The following is a 21,474-nucleotide window of genomic DNA, read 5'->3' as shown; positions in this document are numbered from 1 at the left end:
CCGATATTTGTGCTAAATTATTAATTCAACCAAAGCACATATTGATATCTTCACACAACTTGATACACATCACACCATGGTGTTCCAAAATTCACTACCCGCTGCTCGCATGAAAATCTTAGCATTTTCGGCCCGACGTTTGCTCCAACCTGGATTAGAAAGTACTTTACTATTGGTGGACTTTACGCGCTCAACCAATAGGAGAGCACGAAACGTCATTAATTCAATCCATGTTAGTGCAAACCCGGGTTGAAAAGGTTATATGTGTTGACCGAGTTAAATATGGCATTCCGACCTCAGCTGATCCCAGTACTGACTTGTAATAAACTGTAGTATGTTAACGATTTAGGTATTATAGAAATTTGTGAATAGATTTCGTAATCTATTCTCATCTAATATCGGTTCACGGGACAACGACGCTTTTTTCTGCTACATTTGTTTATTTTGTACAAAAATGTATTGAATGAGTCTAATTTCGGAGCTAGTTGTACTATTGAACAATTACTTATGTGCGTGAAAAGTTAAACTTTCTCACAAGTTACATCAAAATGCCACTAATAATAGTAACTGGTATACCATGCAGCGGCAAAACCATGAGAAGCCTCGAACTTAAGAATTACTTCGAGGAGAAGTTGAAGGATAGTACGCAAAACGTGGAGATAATCAGCGAGAGCAACACAATAATCCAAACGGGCTACAATAAAAATACATATTTTGCAGGTAATTTGAAAAGCGAAGTGAAGGATATTTCCATGAAGGTCAATGTTTCCATTGATGTAATTTTGATCATGTTTCAATATACATTGCTAATACTAATGCCTAAATTCTAAACAGAATCATAAAGGCTTGTAACATATTTTCATAAAACTAAGCACTTTCATGCAATATCTTTACAGACAGCTTTTTACTAGCCGTAAGATTTACAAGAAATCTTAGTAGATATTTACTAACATTCATATATCTTATGACATATATGCATAAATAGAATACTTGAAAGTTCTTACAAGTTGTAAGAGCATCTTATGAATCTCTTATGATCCTATTTACTATTGATCCATAAAAATCTATCTAACATAAGTATATATAATGTAAACTATAGATTTTCAATACTAGCAATGTATATTAACTTTAATTGTATAACATAGAAAAAACCATGAAATATAGACATTATTTAGACCTATAATGTTTGATATATAAAAAGGTCGAGATATCCAATCTCAAGTCTTTCTTTGATATTGGCATACAACTTCTATGTATATAAATACAATATTTTAGTAAATGTTTTTAGTATAGTGCCCCTTTTCCAATTTTCTTCTAATGTTGTAAATTTGTGTATTTTTATGTCTAAAATATATTCCAAAAAGGAAAATTGTCACTCAAGTTTTGTTTTCTTATTATTTAATTTAAAAGTGTTTTGATGTCAATAAGTTTGAAAATAATAATTTAATTATATTTTACAACTGCTCATTAATGTCATTTATAAATTGAAATATAGTTGAAATATCTTTTTAACCTAATGTCATTTATAAATTAATAGTATTAGTTTAATTATAAAGTAGGATATTCAGACCAATAATTTTAATAGTAAAACAACTTAATTATATGTAAGAAAACTTAAAATTATATAATTTAGATTTAAATAAATTTAAATAGATTATATTGTATAATTTAATGAAATCTATTTAAATCTAAGTTGTAAGTTTATTACATAACATAATTCTCTGCTATAATTTAAATTTTAAAAAATTCGTGTTTTTAATTGATTAAAGCAGAATGAATATAGATATACATTTTAAATCACAAACTATTCTGTGCTATAAAATTTAAATTATATACTTTTATTATATAATTTAAATTATATCTATGCATATTCCTGCTTTAATCAATTAAAAATATAAATTTTTTTATACATATAGTTGTAATTTTCTCATATATTTAAGCTGTAATTTTCTTATATATTAATTAAATATGTTATTTACTTATTATTAAGTTGTTCAACTGAAACTTTATACTTAATTTGATAATGTACTAACTATACATATATATAATTCATAAATTGAGAATCTTAATAAGCATGTACAGTTGTCAAATATCATTTAAATTATCATTTTCCAATTCCCTCCTCTTTCTCTCTCTCTCTCTCTCTCTCTCTCTCTTTCTCTCTCTTACTACGCATAAAAAAAATTTAATTAAATAATAAGTAAGCTTAAGCGACGATTTTTCTTCTTGAAATATATTCTATGCACAATATATAAATTTACAAAATTACAAGAAAATCAAAAGGAAAGGAGTGCTATACTTAACATTTACTAATATTATGCAATTTCAAATGTTTTGACAAATATTCAAACATTACATTGTATTAATCCATCTTGCGTTTTCAGATTCGAAAAAGGAGAAAGCTATTAGAAGTTCAATCAAATCAGACATTCAACGTAAACTAGACTCAAACAACTTATTGATATTTGATGGCAGCAATTATATCAAAGGATATCGATACGAAATATATTGCACGACCAAATTGTACAAAACTCCTCAGTGCACATTGCATTGTAATTTGCCAATTGACCAAGCTTGGCTTTGGAACAGTAAACGAGTTGAGTCGGATCGATACAACAGGGAAATTTTTGATTCACTTGTATCTAGGTGATAATAATAATCCAATAGTGATAATGATAATCGCTAGAAATTAGTTAAAATTTCTAATATTTAAACATTGAATACAACAGATATGAAGTACCAGAGACTACAAACCGATGGGATTGTCCACTTTTCACAATTATGCCTGAAGACACTTTAATGTGTGACGAGATTTATTGCTATCTCTACAAAGGCAAATTACCAAAACCAAATCTGAGTACTCAAAATGTTGGAATCTTTTTCTCATCTTCCTTTTTTATATTTCAATATTTAATACCATCAATATTCAATACTCACCAATACTAATAGATATTTATCTTTTCAGCCACCATTAGCTTCCACGAATTATCTACACGAATTGGATAATATAACGAAAGATGTGATAAACGTAAGTTATGTATTTGCGTACGCGTGCGCGCATTTGTAATAATTCATAAGCGTACTATACATTGATGGAGCAAGTAATTGGGTGTTAAATATTACAAGTCAAACTTAATAATCACATTTTTGTTCTCTCTTCACTTAAACGGTTTTTTTACTGTACAAAAAATATATCGCTTCCTTATTTCAAAAGTGATACAATTTTGAAAAAAAAAAACAAGATTTTTGAGTTATTATTATTGAATGAATTAAGTAAAAATTACCTTAGCAATTATTAAAAGTAAATTAACTTTTATAAAAAAAAAACCACTACATCTAAAGAAAAAATGAGTGGTTTGTTTTAAGAATTATAAAATGAAAACAGAAATATTATTTTTAGTTATATTAAAGATCTATTCATTTAACTGATAGTATTTGATTAATCAATAATTTTCTATTATGTACAAAAATAGTTTCCCTCTTTTCTGAAAAACTCAATTTTTTCATTGCCACTTTTAAAATAAAAAAGCTGTATAATCTATGCAATTTGTACATAATGCTTTCTTAAACGCCATGATTTACATATGAACGTCAACAAGAAATGCTTTTTCTTTTTAAGGTGATACTATCAATGCAACAACTGGGAATAAACAATGATATAAAAATACCAGATTCTAGTGTAAATTTAGAACGCGCAACCGCACCGTCAAAACTTGCAATGTTAAGAAGACAGTTTATAACTTTTAGTAAAATGCAACAAAATGAAGTGAATAATATTGCAACGTTATTTGTACAATATCTCAATAACAATATACGGTAAAACTGAATTTGTATATCTGTATGCGCGCGAATGCACATAATATGATTTTATATACACACATATGTACAGGATGTTTTAATTCTATTGATAACGCTTATTTGCAGATAACACGAATTAAACTGACAAGAAAACACGCAGGAAGTATCACTCTGATTTTGATGAGCTTTTAATATATTATTTTATAAATAAAAAAATAAGAGATACATGTTTTTTCTTATATCTGAGTTTGCATGTTAAGGGGGTGAAAACCTTCTTTGAAAAAAATCGGTTTTTTTTTTTTTAGAGTGAATATTGTTGAAACCATAAAAGATAGAAAAAATTTCCAGAATAAAAATTAGATGATTTCAAGAGTATTTTATAACTATTATAAAACAAAATTTTTTATGAATAAATAATTTTTGTGAAATTATAAATAATTTTTAAAATTATAAATAATTTAAAAAATTTCCTTATAATAGTTCTAAAGTACTTTTGAAACAATTCAATTTTCATTGTAAAAAATTTTTTTCTATCTTACAGTTTTGCTTATAATAAAAAAAAACTGATTTTTTTTCAAGGAAGATTTTCATCCCTTTAATATGAGACTCAGCCGATATAAAAAAAAATAAATATCTTTTATTTTTCAACTGATATAAAGAGATAAGGGCAATGAGCCAATAATTTCGTTAAAATCTTTAAATTAATCTAATACATATTGCGAAGAATATCACGTAATTATGATGTTTCGTCCCAGCTTCCATTACTGGATTCATCAGTAAGGCATTGTAATGGAAGCCTACCTTATACGCCTGAGAGAGTTATTTAGTTGAGATTCTATATAAAGAGATATACGCGTATCAAAACACTTGCGAGAATTTTGCGAATATCTATAGATATTAATTACTAAAAATTACTGAATATTTCAATAACTTTTTATTTTAGAATAAATTGCCATTGAGAGCCAACACAGAATGAAGATGTGTAGTAAAATTTATTTAATTACACTAATAATTTGCAATTATATGTTGGCTCTCAATGGCAATTTATTTTAATTTTTGATTTATTCATAGGAGCCTCTTGTATATAGTTATTAATTTTTAATTTTTACTTTAGAACTCTAAACATTTTTTTCAGAATTTATCAATTTTTTTTCAGAATTTTTAACACTATATTTTCTTATTGCCAACTATTTTTACGGACACAAGAAAATGCGATATTAAAAAATTTTAAGAAAATTCTCAGAACTCTATGAGAAGAAATAAACAAATTTTGTCATTTGCTGTTTTTTTTATAAAGTTGATAGTATTATACTTGAGTAAAAAATTATTGATGATCAATATATTCGGCAATTTTTAATAATTAATATTTTTTATTAACTATTGCTAATATTATAAATAGTAGAGGACTTTTCGTCTCAATTTAGTCCGTTCTACTAGCACACGAACGTTGTCAGCAGAATTATCAAACACCTTGTATATAAAATCATATTGGTCGCGTTCAGCAGACTCAACTGTTGCGGAGCGGATCCGTGAACGCTCACTGCTATTGGATGATCTAAAAGAATATACCAATAGCAGTAAGCGCTCACGGATCTGCTCCGCAACAGTTGAGTCTGCTGAACGTGACGACCATTATTATGCAATAACGTTGCATTATACAATAACGAAAATTATTGGTTTGTAAATATTTATAAACCTTTGTCAAACACGTTTCAACCAAATGACTCATGATGCAATAGACAAGAAATATAACTAGATTAGATATTGTCTGCAGTTCTAATACACTGATCAATTTAAAAAAATAGTTTGTCTATTATTTTCAAGGCATTACTGAAGTTATAAAGACAATCTCGTAGCACCATTGAAAACACTCTTGTATGAAACGAATCTTTACATTCAAACAGATTGTGACAGATAAAGATGTAAAAAAAAAAAAAGAAAAGATATAAGATGCATCTTAAAGATATTCTATGATGCAGTCATAGAACTAGTTCTCTCACACATGAAACACGGATGCACTTAAACAATAACATCTCAGCGTTCTACACTTCTTTAGGAAGAAAACGCGCCATGCTGTAATCAATTTTCTTGTTCTTGCACACTATTAGTTTCATCTCCATTCTGATTGTGATTTATACCATCCACATGTCCATTAGGTTTTCGACAAACAAAGTACACGCTATTATATTCGCACTGTAACATACTGTTAATATTCTGGGCATAACGTGTTTTCACTTTTGTCTCTTCCTTCTAGAAAAAGAAAAAAATAGTACCTCCATGGATGTTTCGAAAATATCATATGTAAAACTAAAGATTTTTTACCTCCAATTGAAAGCCAAAGCCTAGAATAACATCACGGATAGCATCGTAACTTGGCTCGATCGAGTCTTCGTTCGGTAAATCGCTGAAATGATAGAGTAACGGTCCGAGATTTATCCAGACGCCACCTGGCTTCAGAATCTTATAAATTGTCTCGATAAATTGTACAACGTTATTGGCACAGTCTATGAAAAAACATGTCGCGATGCAATCCCAATGGTTGCTCTCTGTATAAACCTAAAATAAATCATATTAACTAAACAAATACTATAATCATGATTACTTACAGTTAATGCAAAAAATATTCCTAGAATAGACTTTAAAATCTTATCTTAAGAAAGTAAATATTAATTAGATGATTGTGATTTATTAACAAAAAATCAAATAAATTGTATATTTTAATAATAAGCGAAAATAAAAATTTATAGTATTGGACGTACACAAAAAGTACTCATACTCTTTTATTTATACTATAACAGGACATTATAAATAAGTGATTAGTTTTTACTTTTTAGAAGAATATTTAAAGTATTTTTTATTTACTTTTTTTTAAAGTATATTTACTTTCTAAAAGATATCTTCTCTGTACAAATACTTCTGTACTCATGCATGTTATATATTCTTGTTTTACCTCTAAAAAATCACCCGCCGTCATAGAAAATTGCGCATTCCCTGGAAGATCGCTCGGGCTTACATCAGGAAAAGAAACCGCTTGCGTCTGGTGTTCGGGTTTCAAGTTATTCATATATTGATGCACCCACGGATGTACTTGATACAAGTTTATATCTCTACATCTGTTACAAAAGAAAAAATAGTGACAAGATGTGAAGGTGATTATTCGCATTACTTGTTACTTTACTATTGTTACTTACTTATTTAATACAAAGTTCGACGCAAACAGCATGAATAGAGAAAATTCATTTCCTTGGCAGGTATATCCGCGTTTCGCAATTTCGAAGGCAAGACGACCTAATCCTGCACCAGGTACTAAAATATGCACGTCCGACGGTTTACTGGAAATTCAACTATCATTTGATATTTCAATCATGTTTCAGTGTGACTTATAAGAAAAATTTTCAAAATATTTTAAAGATTTTCAGCTATAATTTCATCAAAAGTTCACCCAATGTGTCAATTTAGTGTGTCCTTTAATGAAAGAGCAGCTCAAGTTCTAAGCTTTAAGAGATTTTGAAAGTTTCTCTCGATTTTGCTTTTATTTCCTTGATACATTACAATAATTGCTTGTATAATAATTATAAATCATCATACCAATTCTCTGATGAAAATTGATATAATATTTCATCTACAATTAGCTGATAACACGCTTTTCGTTCCTCAGCACCTTCAACGCTCCAGTCCCGTACCAATTGTTTAATGGTAGCTTGCACCTTCTCTTGATCCGACATTACAGGTCTTAGATTTAGAGTCTGTATGAAATTCATCTATTTTATGTAATAGAACAAGATCACAAATATAGATTTATTATTACACAGGTTAAATAAGTTAACATTTTTTAAAATTAAATTAAAAATACCAGCCTCGAAAATTTAACTTATTTAAGGTACAAACTAGTCGATAATGAAATTAATTAAATTAGAAGTTAAATTAATAAAGTAATTGAAAAAAGTTAGAAGTTAAATTTGGTCTAAACTAAATTTGGAATAAAGAAAAAAACATTTATTAATTAACTTTACATAATTTTTAATATTTTTCACAGCCTATTTATTAAAGAATCACTGGTTGTTTTTGTTTGCAATTAACAATTATACAATATATAAAAACTATAAAATATAGAATTGTAGGGTATGTAAAAGAAATATTATAATATAAAAGACATGAAATTATTAAATTATATATTCATTATCTATTCGTATTCTGTTTGAAATAAAAAACAAAATTTTTTAAAAGTTAATAATTACCGATACAATGTCACCGAATTAAGAGTCTAAAATGTAACTAACAATAAGTTGAAATCAATTAACTTTTTAACTCAAACACTCAACTCTTTAAGAAATTAAAACTAAATTTAAACTAATAAATTTAAAGATGAGAATATGTTATAACAGTCAAGCTGGATCTAGGATGTTAATTTTGTATGAATTTATATACTGCGCATGTAGATTTTTATTTAAAACTAAATTTAGCCAAAAAATCCCATATAGCACAGATCTTCAAGGGACATCTAGAGAATATTCTATAAGGATATCCCTCAGATAAAGTGTGCTAGATGAGTAGGATAAAAATATCAAAATATATTTTAACATATTGTTTACACTGTATAAAAAACTTTATTAAATTAAACTTTATCTATGTGCAATAAATAAAACTGTAGGTAAATGTCTCTTACATTGTCAACTTCAGCAGTAGTTGGACACACATTTTCAAATATATGGGCTACATCTTTTATTATGAGTTTTATGATCTGGTCATTGTTGTCGATACACCGTTTGACCTCTTGCAAATTTTCCTTATACTTTGATAGAAGCTTCTGATGATGTTTTGGTAAACTAAGAAAATAAGATTCTGTTTTTCTCACTCTTAGTAAGGAGTGTGTCCTGCGTACAAACAGAGGAAAAATTAAACAAACGGAAGAATTCCTGTGTGCTTTGAGCGTCAAGTCATCAACATTATTTACATATAGTAAAAAAAAAAAATATCACGGTAGTGACTTCTAAATAGTAAACATTTACAATTTGAGTCCTCGAAATGAACAATAGTTAACGCAACATGTCTCTATAGCGACTTTTGAGCAATAATAAAAAGAAAAGCAATGGAATTTAAGATCAGAATTGTCGCTGTCCAGTGTACCGGTTCTCATCATTGACATCGGCACCGAGGAATAAAAGGTACGAAATTTGAGAGAAAAAAAGGTAGAGGAATGAGCGTAGAGACCAGATCAGCGGTATTTTCACTCACTTGTAATATCTAAACGCGGAGACGATTCTCTGGAAGTGCTTTCGCTCCTCTTCATCCTCGTAACTGTTGTGCATTCTTTTCGCACTCGTGTCCATCGCTTCCATCTTTAATGTATGACTTCAGCGGAGATCTTATTTTATAATGAATCCTACCTCTCGCTCCGCGCGCCGAAGAGCGTTTTGGTTGGAATTGGAACGTTTACAGTCCTTTCGCACGGTGCCGGCGGCAACCGCTCCCCGTCCGCACCTTCCGCACCCGGAACAACGAGAGAGGTGTACACGCGCGCTAGTGAGCAAGAGAGACGTGACGCGGAAGGTGCAGTTGACGAAGGTAGTATCATCGGTATTTCCATTCATGTACTTTTCGTCCTTATAATGAAATAAACGTTAATCGAAGGAGAGAAAGGACACCGAGGATACGGGACACTCGTCCAAAATGAACGGATCTCGCGAGAACACGACTGAATTCTCGCCGTTTTATTAACTTTAATCTCTCCCCAATCCTCATCAAAAGTTTCCCCCACTCCGAGCCAACTCAGCTGTCGAAAGCAAAGGGATTGTTCCCAGAGAGAAACCTGAAAAAGTGGATGTAAACCATATAGCAATATTCACTTTTTGCGATGTCCCTGATGAAAATAAATCGCTGAAATCATTAAAATCTCTTATTAAATCGTCTACAATGCCAATAAGCAATGGTGGTCTGCTTTCACACACAAGCGTAACTCGCGTAAGGGCGGGTTCACACCTTGACGGAAAAGCGGAAAGCGGAAGAGCAGTTAACCGATCAGAACTCGCGTTGGTAGTAAATAGTACAAAACTAACAGAAAGTCGACTACCTGATTGGCTACTACTTTTCCGCTTTCCGTTTTTCCGTTAAGGTGTGAACCCGCCCGCACATTCGACTGTGATTAGTCCACGGAGTGTTTATGCCTGGTTTATGCTTCGGTCTTAAGGACTTAATCCTAAAATTCAGCCAATAGAGTTCAAATTTCGGTTAGAACTGGCAGCTTTATTGGTTGAATTTTAGGATCTTGGCATTAAGACCTGAAGCATAAACCAGGCATTAAATATTATTACATTACAAGTATGCATCCTTATTAATGGGATAATTATATAATAAAAAATTATAAATTTAATAATATATATTAGCCAAATATTTGTTAATTATCGCTTTATATCAACTGTCGATAATGTCAACATTTCTTAATTACTTCCGAGCCTTTTTATATGTATATGAACGAAAATTTGTCCAGGGTCGACGTTCTTTAATAGCATCTCGTCAATGCCTATAGGCGGGTATACCTGAATGCGCCATTGTGGAGACACCCGTTGGCGGCAGGGGCGCGCGCGGTTACGCGCGGTGCAAGAACCGAGTCGGTTGTGGGGGGTCGACGGGTAGGTGGGTGCGAGAGGGGAGCAAAGTGCGCGGGCGAGGTAACGTTGAGAGAGGTGGTGGGTTCGCGCTGCGTGCCGTGTATGCGACGTTAGTTCGTTCATCCGTCCGTTGTGATTTTAGTGATTTGCCGTCGTGCAAGGTCGACGAAGTGGTGTCGCGCGGATCCGCGGGTTTTCCCTCCTCCTCCTCCCCCCCCCCCTGTGTATAGAACGGTGTGTTTCACGCGTTCGTCCCGTTTGCGGATGTGGGTAAATTTTACGATGTAAACGAGGCAGCGAAGAGGCAAGAGAGAGTCTCTCACGTCTTATCCCATCCCTCTCCGGCCCCCTGAGTCGTGAAGGGTGGATCGCTCAGGTGTCGAGGGTGAGAGGCGCGCGAGGGGATCCCCCATTCGGGAGTCTCTCCCTGACGGTGACGTCGACGTTTCGTGTTTGAGCGCCGGTTGACGGTCACGGACGACATGTCGGGCGCGCCGCAAATGTCCAGCGGGCTCAGCAAGCTGAAGAAGAAGCACTTCCGGGTGAAGCACCAGAAGGTTAAGCTGTTCCGCGCGAACGAGCCGTTGCTCAGCGTGTTTATGTGGGGCGTCAATCACACGGTAAGACAGCGTGCGATCCGAGTCCCCTTCCTCCCCCTCTCCCTCCGCACTGCGTACTTCAATGTCCGCGTGTTGATGTTTCTCGCCGTTCGAGACAAACGTCACCGTCGTCATCGCCATTTTTTCTATTTTCATTGCGCGCCCGCGTATCCTCCCGCCCATCGCAAATCGTTGCGACATCGTCCGTTAAATGGAACAACGTAATACGCGACGTAATATGCGGTACGATAACGCCGTATAATTGTGTCAATTGCTTTTTTTAATTCCACATCACAAGTATGTAGATACTTGGCAAGGTGCACGGCCGAGTGTCGAGGTTCATTTCCTTTTCGAACTTACTCCAGTATTTTTCGTTGCCTGACAACGAATTGGTCGAACCTTTGACCATAGTGAATCTTAATTAATTAAGCTTGACGTTTCACAAGATAAATCTGTAATTGTTACGTTTGTGTGCTGCATTGCAGATAAACGAACTTAGTCACGTTAACATTCCAGTAATGCTCTTGCCAGATGATTTTAGAGCTTACAGTAAGTTAAAAGTGGATAATCATCTCTTCAACAAGTAAGTTTCTCTCTTCTTCCTTTTCATATTGTGATATATTTGTGTGTGTCATACAATTTTGCATGTAATATTGATTCAGTAATAAAAAAAATAACAGACTAATGAGAATCTCTTTGCTGTTTGTCGGTATGGTACAAAATTTTTAATTAATTTATGAAGTATGTTTTTAATTAAAAAATATGATTTTAATTAATTTGTAATCCCATGGCTTTGTGGAATTTTATGTTGGATGTCAGTTGTAACTTGATTTACCACATGTCAATGAGACAGAAAAGAATTGAAACTCCACTCTTTTCTTTCATCATGAGAAGGTAGAAATTATTTGTTAAATTTACTGAGGATTTAAGCAAAGCCAAAACGTCTAATTATTCAAGAGTTTGTACATTTAATTAATTAATAACACAATTTTATATCACACTGACTACAGTAAAAAAAAACTTATTAGCTCATTATTATTCTTTTATTATTGATCCTTTCGAGTGTTTGTTCTTTACTTTTTAAAATTTAATATTGATTCTTTCTCTCTGTTTATTTTTTGTGTTACTTCCTTTCTTCAAAAGTAACACGACTCAAAAAATTAAATTTTCCAGAAAAGGGACAAAAACTATTTTTTAACTTGAGAAAATTACTGAACTAGTCAAATAATATCGATCAAAAGAATATATTCTTAATATAATTAAAGTCATTTTTGTTATTTTCGTTTTACAATTTTAAAAAATATTTCTTGAATGGTGACGTTTTTGATGATACTTTGTGAAATTAGTTCTACTTTTGATAATTGGTAGAGTTTACTTAAGGAGGTTCTTGCACTACCTTTTACCCAATAAACAGTTTATTAATAAAAAATGTAAATATAAAACGATTAAAATAAAATAAAAAGATTACCAACAATATCTAGTACCATTATACATAATTAATGTTAATTTTATGTATTATAATACTAAATATTTTTTTAATGATAAAATAAAAGTTACAATATGCCTATTTAATGTACATACATTGTCCATTTGATATAATATATTCTCGTTTTTATCATTGAAGAATATAAATTTTTTTCAAATTGGTCAGTTTAAATGAAACTTTATGAGAACAAACTTAAGTGTTTACTTAATTATAACGATGTTTTAGTTCATAGGCGGTATTCATAGTCCGTTTTTATTTTAAAAACGTCTTAAGTAATGTGTTAAGTAATGTCAAGATGCTAATGCAGTTGTCTGATTAGTTCATGACATCTCAAAATTGATCTTAAGACGGTCTTGAAAATAAGAACTGACTATGAATACCGGTCTTAAATTGCTGTCTTATACGCAAGTGTCTCAATTTAAAAAAGAATAATTACAGAATAAGGTTATACCTTCAACTTGTAATGTAAGATTCTATAAATTTAGTATTAAATATCTTTAAAATGATACGGTAAAAGGCAATAAATTTGTTGTAGATATTATCGATATTATTAACTTTTGTATTATATGCATATATTGACTTGTCTTATAATTTATCGAACACGAGAATCTTCTTAACTCATTCATGGTAATAACTCGAAAAGTTGAGTTATTATTTTTTAAGTAAGAGAGCGATCTATACCTTGGTCTATATTTTACTAATTGTGAACATACGTTCATGCTTTTAAATATTGTATATCCGAGCAACTCTATACGAGATAATTTTAGAAATGTATTTATGTAATGTATTGCCTATTCTCTTTATATATATATATATATATATATATATACACACACATATGTAGATGTATGTTAATATCTCTCGATGTGTGTGTATGTAACACTTGATACTGAACTGATATACTGACAACTGTTTTTAATTTTAGATTTGTTTATGCTAAGAGATAAAGCCATACAATATTACTTTTAATATTGCAGATACTTGATTATTCACAATCTGTTCTTTTTTTTTGTGCAGAGAGAACATGCCCTCCCACTTCAAAATCAAAGAATATTGTCCGTTAGTCTTTAGGAATTTACGAGAAAGATTTGGAATAGATGATTTGGATTACAAGGAGTCGATGACAAGGTAATATCTTTGCGTTGATTATTTCTGCTAAATTTTGATGTATCCAATATAACATTATGTATGCTATATGTACAATATACACAACAAACTGCACTGTTACTGTATAAAGTTGAAAATAAACTTGCTTTCGCGGTTGCACGATGATATTGTTCGTCGCAAGTGAATTAGGGATGGACAGGCTACTGCAATGGCTTTGTAATACAAAGATTTTGATGTGGTAGATGTCGGGTGTTTAATCCTTCGCGAGCAAAACAACGTACGGATTTGGTTGATGGAATAGGCAGAAGGACTCGTCAAATGGTTCAACGCGCCGATACCGTCCCGTCGATTACCTTTTCCTCTCCTTCTTCTGCCTCCTCGCACAATTCTATTCTAAACAAACCGTTGCGTACCTGCAGTCTTAAACCAAAACGCCTGAGGTTAGCGAAACTTGATTTTGCTATGCTGTGCGTTTTCGTTGTTTCTAACAAAGTTAAAGACCTATCAAGAAACGAGAACCGGCATGACTAAGCATATAATAATTTATTAATATACACATCTCGATGACTGTTTTATTTAAACTTGGTAATTTAGAACTTGGAATTAGCTACCATTTAAAGCATGGTGAGAAGATGTTTTAGTCGAATCGTTATCGTAAAAAAATCGCTTGCTGAGATAATCAATATAATTAACAAGTCAAGTGCTTTATAACAATGACGATGATGAAAGTAATGATAACTATCATCATCCTATTGACCTTAATAATAGAATGAAGAGAACATTAAAAACAATGAGAAACAAATATTCTAATTTTAATTTATAATTGTCAGTTAATATTTTCGAATTAATATAATAACTCCAATTAATTGTGATAACTCCAATATAGACCGAGTTGCTTCACACGCCAAATATTCGACATAAAAAATCGATTATCTAATATACTGCTTTTGACAATGATTCATCATTTATACATATTTGCCAAGATTGTGTCCCATGCCAACGGTCATTCGAATTGAACTATTGTTTGATCTTTTACAAATGCACATCCACACGCATACCCAAGACGCGGTTTGCGCATTTCTTCTGCTTCCAGATCTCAACCAGTGCTTGACGATTCATCTGGGAAGAGTGGTGCAAAATTTTATCAATCATATGACAAATTATTTATAATTAAAACCCTAACGAGCGAGGAAGTGGAAAGGATGCATTCGTTCTTAAAACATTATCATCCCGTAAGTATAATCGGAAATATACAAGCGTTATGACGATTCAAGACTACACGGACATTGCATTGCAGTACATTGTCGAGCGACATGGAAAAACACTGTTACCACAGTACCTGGGAATGTACCGATTGACCGTTGACGGTGTCGAGTACTACGTAGTTGCCATAAGGAATGTATTCTCGAATCATCTGACAACGCACAAGAAATTCGATCTAAAAGGTTCGACGGTAGATCGAGAAGCATCAGATAAAGAGAAAGAGAAGGATCTCCCTACCTACAAGGATAACGATTTTGTTAAAGAGGGTACGAAGATTTACATCGGAGAAGAAGCCAAAACTAAGCTAATAGAAACATTAACTGCTGACGTAGATGTAAGTATTTATAAAAGAATATAAACTTTGATCATGCAAGATTTTGTATATAATGAGAAATATTTTAAGAATTACCTTGAATTATTTATCGAGATAAAAATCGGCTTCAAATTTGTGAAGGACTTCGAGATATCTAAAATGATAATCTGTCTCCGTAGTTCTTAACGAAATTACACTTGATGGATTACTCCTTGCTACTTGGCTTACATGATTGTGCGCGCGCCGAGCAAGAGAGCAGAGAACGGGCGGAAAGAGAGGATGATGAGGACAATCATGAAGAAGAGGATGACAGCGAGTCAGGTAGCGGATTGGAGTCTCGAGGTCCATTGGCAGAGTAAGTGGATATTTTTTTCTATCCTTTTTGGAACGAAAACTAGTTTCCATTTGATTTATTCATCGGTATCACTCGTTTGTTTGCAGTCGCTTATGGGGTTGGAGTGGTGTCGGTCACACGGTTACCAATATGGCAACACCTCCCGAGTCACCGCATGCAGCGTTAATGCGTGATACCAGTTTACAATACGAAGATGCGATAATACCTGAACTAGATATTTACGCTATTCCTAGTAAAGAAGGTACTTTTTCTCTGAATAAACTGATAATCGTGCATTAACGTGAATATACATATATACGTATATTAAAAAATTTTTACTACATATATTTTCGTAGGTGCTCCCACGAAGGAAATTTATTTTTTAGCCATAATAGACGTGCTGACGCATTATGGCGTACGTAAACAAGCGGCGAAAGCGGCGAAGACTGTCAAATACGGTGCTAACGTTGACGGTATATCCACCTGTGATCCAGAACAATACGGCAAACGATTCATAGAGTTTATGAGCAAAGCCATAGAGTAAAAAAGTATTATTAATCGTTGTGCATAAAGTAATGAATTTACGACGATATTACTGTTTACTGTGTATTATCGAAGTGAAATCGAAATCGCAAACTGAAAAAGAGGGAGGAAAAGAGTTCTGGAGATTAAATGGTTGCAGTTTCATTCAGTTTGCCTTTCAATACCGGTTATTTTCTTTAGTACTTTCACTTGCGATTCATACACGATCAAATCGCTTATTTCATGAGCTTTTAAGTGAACACATCCTTTGCCGATATTTTTTTTTTTTAGGTCGGTGTTGTTTTTTATTGTATGCATTTTACGGTAAGAGATTTTTATTCTCGATTATTGCTTCATGTCTACGTTGCTTTGTTTAGTCAGTCTTCACGTAAAGAACTGTGATCAGTTTTTCAAATTTGTTGTTTGAAATTTCTTTTTTTCCGCGATAGAACTTTCAATCGTATAGCGTTATACTTGTACACTTGCAAACGCGAGAATTTTCATGAAGTAGAAAAACGACGTCTCTTTTTTTCTGTCACCCGTTTTTTTTTTATCGCACATGTTTCGAAGAATAAAAGCGATAGTCTTCAACGATCTTGTATCGTTCGATGAATCTACGACAGAAACTCAACAGCATTGGAATGTAACATTAATTAAGCACAGCCAATATTATCTGTGGATTGAGATAAAAAGCACGAAGTCGCACAAAATCTTATCTTCTGATATCAGTAGCCGTAATACCTAAAGTTGTATTAGCAGCAGTTTTTTTTTTATAGCGGATTAATAAACGAATACGAGTCATGCTATATGCTACAGAAAGATATCTAACTTGATGTGTTACAGTTGCAGTAAATCTCAATCAAGTATTGTGGCGCTTGCAAGTATAGAACTGCCTGGGTATGCGCCTAAAAATATTTTATCATAAAATGTAATTTTAGTAGCGATGAAACTATTATACGACTGTCCGTTGTTTTGCTAAAGTTATCGGTAATAGTATGTACTTCGCAATATCGAAGGCAATGTACACACACTCACACAACACACACATACGTGTATATATGCATATACAAGTCGTTACGAAATAAAATACACTTTGTAAATGTTATATTTAGTCCGATTCGATTATCGCAGATCGATAGCTCAGTTACTTCAAAATATATCTATGGAAAATAATACGATCCATTAGACGATATTATCTACATGAGATACATATCTTTGATACTCGTCACAACACTCGAGTCGGCAACTTACTATCGTGCCTTTCATTTCACTAAAGAATATTCAGATGCATCGTTCTTTCGAAGATGGGCACCGGCAGATCCCAACGTAATATCATTTGTCGAAAGGATTTTGCATGAATCGTAAGTCTCTGGTTTTGTTTTGTGTCGTAAATTTATTTGGTTTAACGAAAGTTGAATGTAATCCATTGAGCAATTTGTACTGTATTATGAGAAAGGAGAATGTGCACTGTGTTACGTAAGACAATATCTTTAAACGATATCTAATACTTTTATATACAATATACATATATATGTATATGTATATAAAATACATGTATAATTTGTTAGCCGATCATAATATAACGACTAATCACTCTAACGATTAATATATTCATCTAGTCTTGATACTTCGTATAATTTTATATATTTTACTGTTTAATCGCGCGCGCGCCGGGACTATGGATGCGATAGATTGAAAGGAGGAAGGGGTCCATCCACTGCTGTATATTTGTTGTAAGATTTTAGGTTTTGAAAATGCAATCGGTTTCTGCGTGATTGTTAATCGTATAAGATAATATGTTAGAAACCCGCTTTAACCAACGAATCTTCGTTGGAATCTTAAACGCGGCAGTGTCTCTAATCTGTGTGTGTGTGTGTGTGTGCGCGCGCATGCGCGTACATATACATACATTATATATATATATATACTAGAGATCACATTTCATTTATATATGTATGTATATGTGTGTGTATGTATGTATGTGTGTATATATCTATATATATATAAAAGAATTACATCCATCCGTTAGCATGCGTCCTCGTGTGTGGCAACGACAAATCCTTGTTCACATTCAAATAAATTGAGATTAATCGATATGCAAAGTCGTTTGTGTAGCTTTATTACATGTATAAAACAACGTATTCTTTTCTCTCTTTCTATTTCAATTCATCATCTCAATTATATATACAGAGTCTGTCTTCCAGCTTATATGTATATTACGATGAATACTTCGGAATTAATTAGGTATTATTTTACAATACTTAAGAACAAGAGAACAATAAATTATTATTGTTTCTGATAAATGGAATATTTAACCTTTTATTTAAAAAAAAAAAAAAAAACTGCGCGAATTCCGAAGTATTTATACGAAAAATAAGAAACTAAAGTAATATTCAAATCTGTGTTAAATAAATAACAAGAAATAAGAAAAGACTATCACCTCTGTATCTTACAAACTTAACTTAGAACTTACAGGTATTTTGATAATCTACACAAAATTTATGTATTTACCCGATTATTTTAGAATTTTATCCATTACGTTTTATATGTTTCAAGCATTCTATATCATTGGATACAATCTGCGGCCCTTCACAAATCGGCAGTTCATAAGCCTGCAACGTGCAACGATATAATAAAGTCTCCAAAATAACGCTATGATAAATCTTACTTTATATAATTTGGTCTCTAGTTCATCGTCCGCGTCTCGTTCCTGTGAAAGATGGCAGTATCTAGAAGATTTGACCATAACATCTTTTGGATTTGATAATTTTGGGATGATTCGCTTATGAGATTGTGTTCGTGGTTGTAAAATTGTACCGGTCGGAACTATCCTGGCAGGACGATGATCTATCCATCTATCTGCATTTTGCACTTGCTGGTATTGCGAGTTCGCTACCAGGATCTCATCCTGAATGCAATGTAAAAATCAGATGATATATATATATATACGAAGAATGGTCAAAGAAATGCAGCATTGTCGAAGCATACAAATTAATGTCTAAATCTATACAATCCTCTTCTTTACCTTTTTATTACAATTAACTTTAGTAATAATTGTAGTATCAGGCGAAGTAATTATAGATGATGATGGCGAATCAACGAGTATCTTTGAGTTCGGTTTTTCTACGATCTCGGTCTTCAAATCCGAAGGCATGGACGATTCTGCGATTGTCATTAGAATTGTTTCGTTTGTGATCTTTCCTTGGACATTATCAGAATCAGTTCTTGTGTGACAGGATTTCTGGCGAATCTGATCACAAGAGCTGGAAATCGGAGAATTCGTAAATGTCATTGAGGAATTTTTTTCTTTGGATGACGATAGACATGGTCCTTCTATGATTTTTTCATGGGTGTCATTATTGGAAATTGTTCTTGCACGAGAAGACAATGTTTGGCAGATATGTTCACGAGAAGTTTTGGAAGCTTGAAGATCAATTGGCATCATCAAGGAAGGTTTTTTCTTGGATATTATCAAAGTTGATTTTTCTTTGGTTTCTATTCTCGAACTCGAAGCTATTGGTGGCGTCAAGGTGACATTATCGCATGTATCCTCACGAGTTGAAGTTAATATTTGTCTCACTAATTTCAATTTGTCATTCTTCTTTTTAATACAGCTCTAAAAGCGATTCAGATTTCAATGTATGACTCATCAAAAGTTATTTCAGGAAAGAGAGAGATAATCTAAAATATATATTCTAAAAAAATTGATAACTGAACTATACACTCTAAAATATACCATCAGCTGTTCACGCTGTTCCTGCAATTTCATCTGCATTTCATCGGTCACTCTGTCAGTTTCCGCTTGCATTATAATGTTGTACCTCTGTATTAATTTTTGCTTGTCCAGTGTATATTGTTGGAGTTGCTTGTCTCTATCCCTCAACTATACAGAAATTGCATTAACGTACAAGAAGAAATTATAATGCACAAATCATTACATTGCAAAAAAATGCTTACTTCTTGCTGTAGATTCCTCACAGCATCGCATGCATTATTCAATTTACATAACAAGCTATCGATGTGGTTTTGTAATTTACAGACACGACCTTTTAACGTGAAGATCTGAAAGATATCACAGAGATATTACTAAAAAGATATTAAGAAATTAAAATATATGACATGAATATCATTGAAAGTCTTGAAGTGTTACAATTTTTATTGCCTTTTCACCATATTCGAATGTTTTTTTAAATAGTTTTTAGAATTGTCTATGTTGCTTTACAGCTGTTAATTCTGTTTCTGTTACTAAAAAAAGAAACACACAAAGGTATGTTTGATAACATTAACTTGAAATTTCTGATAAAAGAACACTAAGCTTTACAAAAATTGGTCATTTTTATATTAACAAAAAAACAGTATTAAAAAAGTTATAAAAAACCTAATATCATTACTCTGTGTATTCTTTTTTTTCTGAAAAGTAACTTGTTACTGTTACTTGTTTCCAATTTAAAAAAGTAGCTTAATTGTTATTACCATTATACTTAAAAACTAATGAATGGTTATAATTTCTATTATTTTTTCATCATATTTTGATGATCTTTTTATAGTTTTTAAAATTGTGTTGCTTTACAGCTGTTGGTTCTGTTTTGTTATAAAAAAAATAGAACGTTTACTTCATTCAAAATTTTTGATAAAAAGAAAAAAAATAATGATTTTTACACCAAGCCCTTCAATTCCATCTATTGTTATCAAAAACTCACTATTTTTTTCTGTTCGGTATTATCTTGTTTTAAACATGCATTTTCATGTTCCAGTTTCACCAACATGTTCCTGAAATGATTTTCTGAAAAATTTTAACTTTGAGAAATTACACAATGAAAAAAAATTACATAATACAATTGCATGTTGAACGATATATTACATAATATAATTGCATATTGAAGGACATATTACAAATCATTTATACCTTTCTTGATCACATCTTCTTGCAACAGATCTCTTCTTTGGATACGCAATTCCAGGAATCGCAATAGATCCACAATCGCTTGCTCATCATGTAAATCTGTCACATCTATTATGGGAAATGAATCATCCAGTCTGCAACCCAAACAGCGAAGTCAAAATAGAATCAAATTTTGTAGCAGAGTATGTTACAAATTTTGATAGTAGAAAGGCAACATTTTCACACAGAATCTATATCTGACAATAACGACAAATTCTGTCAGAAATATGACAAAGCTTACTGACATGCCATGCCAATATATTGGCAACAGAAATCAGATAAAATTTACAATTATTGACAGGTTAATTGCTATAAATTTACAATGGGAATCTGATCGAATTTGCTACCAATATGCGCTAACATATTACTAGTACTTTATTATCATCTAGGAAACAAGAAAATTGCGATGTAAAAAACGTAAAATTAAACGTTCACGTGAAAATTTGTTTTCAAGTTAACTAACGCAGCCATGTTATTCCGTGAGAAACACAAGAATCGACGA

The 21,474-nt window shown here is 32.1% G+C and overlaps 4 protein-coding genes across 10 annotated transcripts; 2 read left to right on the top strand and 2 right to left on the bottom strand.

The window, feature by feature from the left end:
- Nucleotides 1-203: 203 nt before the first annotated feature.
- LOC108776133 (protein KTI12 homolog) lies at nt 204-3,960 on the top strand. 4 transcript variants are annotated; one of them, XM_018542656.1, is made up of 7 exons: nt 204-332; nt 584-720; nt 2,385-2,646; nt 2,730-2,868; nt 2,966-3,028; nt 3,620-3,816; nt 3,925-3,960. In XM_018542656.1, the coding sequence occupies exons 1-7, from the start codon at nt 283-285 to the stop codon at nt 3,926-3,928; spliced, it is 852 nt and encodes a 283-aa protein (XP_018398158.1). In that variant the 5' UTR covers nt 204-282; the 3' UTR covers nt 3,929-3,960. The 4 variants fall into 4 exon arrangements, with proteins under 4 accessions (XP_018398158.1, XP_018398161.1, XP_018398160.1 ...); XM_018542659.1 differs by lacking the exon at nt 3,925-3,960 and having other exon boundaries at nt 274-349; nt 3,620-3,884; XM_018542658.1 differs by lacking the exons at nt 204-332; nt 3,925-3,960 and adding an exon at nt 379-509 and having other exon boundaries at nt 3,620-3,884.
- Nucleotides 3,961-5,388: 1,428 nt separating this feature from the next.
- On the bottom strand, nt 5,389-9,264 carry LOC108776132 (carnosine N-methyltransferase). Of its 2 annotated transcripts, none has more exons than XM_018542654.1 (7): nt 9,034-9,264; nt 8,465-8,672; nt 7,387-7,559; nt 6,990-7,130; nt 6,749-6,911; nt 6,121-6,354; nt 5,389-6,048 (listed from the first exon to the last, which is right to left on the bottom strand). In XM_018542654.1, exons 1-7 carry the CDS (start codon nt 9,135-9,137, stop codon nt 5,878-5,880), a joined length of 1,194 nt encoding a protein of 397 aa, XP_018398156.1. In that variant the 5' UTR covers nt 9,138-9,264; the 3' UTR covers nt 5,389-5,877. The 2 variants fall into 2 exon arrangements, with proteins under 2 accessions (XP_018398156.1, XP_018398157.1); XM_018542655.1 differs by having other exon boundaries at nt 7,387-7,544.
- A 1,413-nt stretch (nt 9,265-10,677) lies between these two features.
- Nucleotides 10,678-17,955, top strand: PIP4K (phosphatidylinositol 5-phosphate 4-kinase). 3 transcript variants are annotated; one of them, XM_018542632.1, is made up of 9 exons: nt 10,678-11,026; nt 11,491-11,588; nt 13,509-13,619; nt 13,841-14,038; nt 14,692-14,830; nt 14,896-15,195; nt 15,354-15,529; nt 15,616-15,770; nt 15,865-17,955. In XM_018542632.1, the coding sequence occupies exons 1-9, from the start codon at nt 10,889-10,891 to the stop codon at nt 16,050-16,052; spliced, it is 1,503 nt and encodes a 500-aa protein (XP_018398134.1). In that variant the 5' UTR covers nt 10,678-10,888; the 3' UTR covers nt 16,053-17,955. The 3 variants fall into 3 exon arrangements, with proteins under 3 accessions (XP_018398134.1, XP_018398136.1, XP_018398135.1); XM_018542634.1 differs by lacking the exon at nt 13,841-14,038; XM_018542633.1 differs by lacking the exon at nt 13,841-14,038 and having other exon boundaries at nt 14,662-14,830.
- Nucleotides 17,956-18,486: 531 nt separating this feature from the next.
- On the bottom strand, nt 18,487-21,474 carry LOC108776139 (kinesin-like protein KIF23). The gene is made up of 8 exons (XM_018542667.1): nt 21,436-21,474; nt 20,937-21,067; nt 20,731-20,813; nt 19,988-20,092; nt 19,767-19,913; nt 19,056-19,646; nt 18,699-18,938; nt 18,487-18,642 (listed from the first exon to the last, which is right to left on the bottom strand). Exons 1-8 carry the CDS (start codon nt 21,441-21,443, stop codon nt 18,559-18,561), a joined length of 1,389 nt encoding a protein of 462 aa, XP_018398169.1. The 5' UTR covers nt 21,444-21,474; the 3' UTR covers nt 18,487-18,558.

This window comes from Cyphomyrmex costatus, unplaced genomic scaffold, assembly GCF_001594065.2.
Source record: "Cyphomyrmex costatus isolate MS0001 unplaced genomic scaffold, Ccosl1.0 scaffold340, whole genome shotgun sequence".
Lineage (NCBI taxonomy): Eukaryota > Metazoa > Arthropoda > Insecta > Hymenoptera > Formicidae > Cyphomyrmex > Cyphomyrmex costatus.
This window is presented reverse-complemented; position numbering and strand designations above follow the sequence as displayed.

What these genes read in the sequence shown, in the direction of transcription:
- LOC108776132 (XM_018542654.1), bottom strand. Translation starts at nt 9,137, where the DNA reads ATGGAAGCGATGGACACGAGTGCGAAAAGAATGCACAACAGTTACGAG. An exon ending in CAATTTTCATCAGAGAATTG is followed by an intron (nt 7,131 to 7,386) that starts GTATGATGATTT and finishes TTGAATTTCCAG; the next exon opens with TAAACCGTCGGACGTGCATA. An exon ending in TCGAACTTTGTATTAAATAA is followed by an intron (nt 6,912 to 6,989) that starts GTAAGTAACAAT and finishes CTTTTGTAACAG; the next exon opens with ATGTAGAGATATAAACTTGT.
- LOC108776133 (XM_018542656.1), top strand. Translation starts at nt 283, where the DNA reads ATGGCATTCCGACCTCAGCTGATCCCAGTACTGACTTGTAATAAACTG. An exon ending in TAAAAATACATATTTTGCAG is followed by an intron (nt 721 to 2,384) that starts GTAATTTGAAAA and finishes TTGCGTTTTCAG; the next exon opens with ATTCGAAAAAGGAGAAAGCT. An exon ending in TTTGATTCACTTGTATCTAG is followed by an intron (nt 2,647 to 2,729) that starts GTGATAATAATA and finishes TGAATACAACAG; the next exon opens with ATATGAAGTACCAGAGACTA.
- PIP4K (XM_018542632.1), top strand. Translation starts at nt 10,889, where the DNA reads ATGTCGGGCGCGCCGCAAATGTCCAGCGGGCTCAGCAAGCTGAAGAAG. An exon ending in TGTGGGGCGTCAATCACACG is followed by an intron (nt 11,027 to 11,490) that starts GTAAGACAGCGT and finishes GCTGCATTGCAG; the next exon opens with ATAAACGAACTTAGTCACGT. An exon ending in TCTCGAGGTCCATTGGCAGA is followed by an intron (nt 15,530 to 15,615) that starts GTAAGTGGATAT and finishes GTTTGTTTGCAG; the next exon opens with TCGCTTATGGGGTTGGAGTG.
- LOC108776139 (XM_018542667.1), bottom strand. An exon ending in ATACCGAACAGAAAAAAATA is followed by an intron (nt 20,093 to 20,730) that starts GTGAGTTTTTGA and finishes GATATCTTTCAG; the next exon opens with ATCTTCACGTTAAAAGGTCG. An exon ending in AAGTTAATTGTAATAAAAAG is followed by an intron (nt 18,939 to 19,055) that starts GTAAAGAAGAGG and finishes CATTGCATTCAG; the next exon opens with GATGAGATCCTGGTAGCGAA.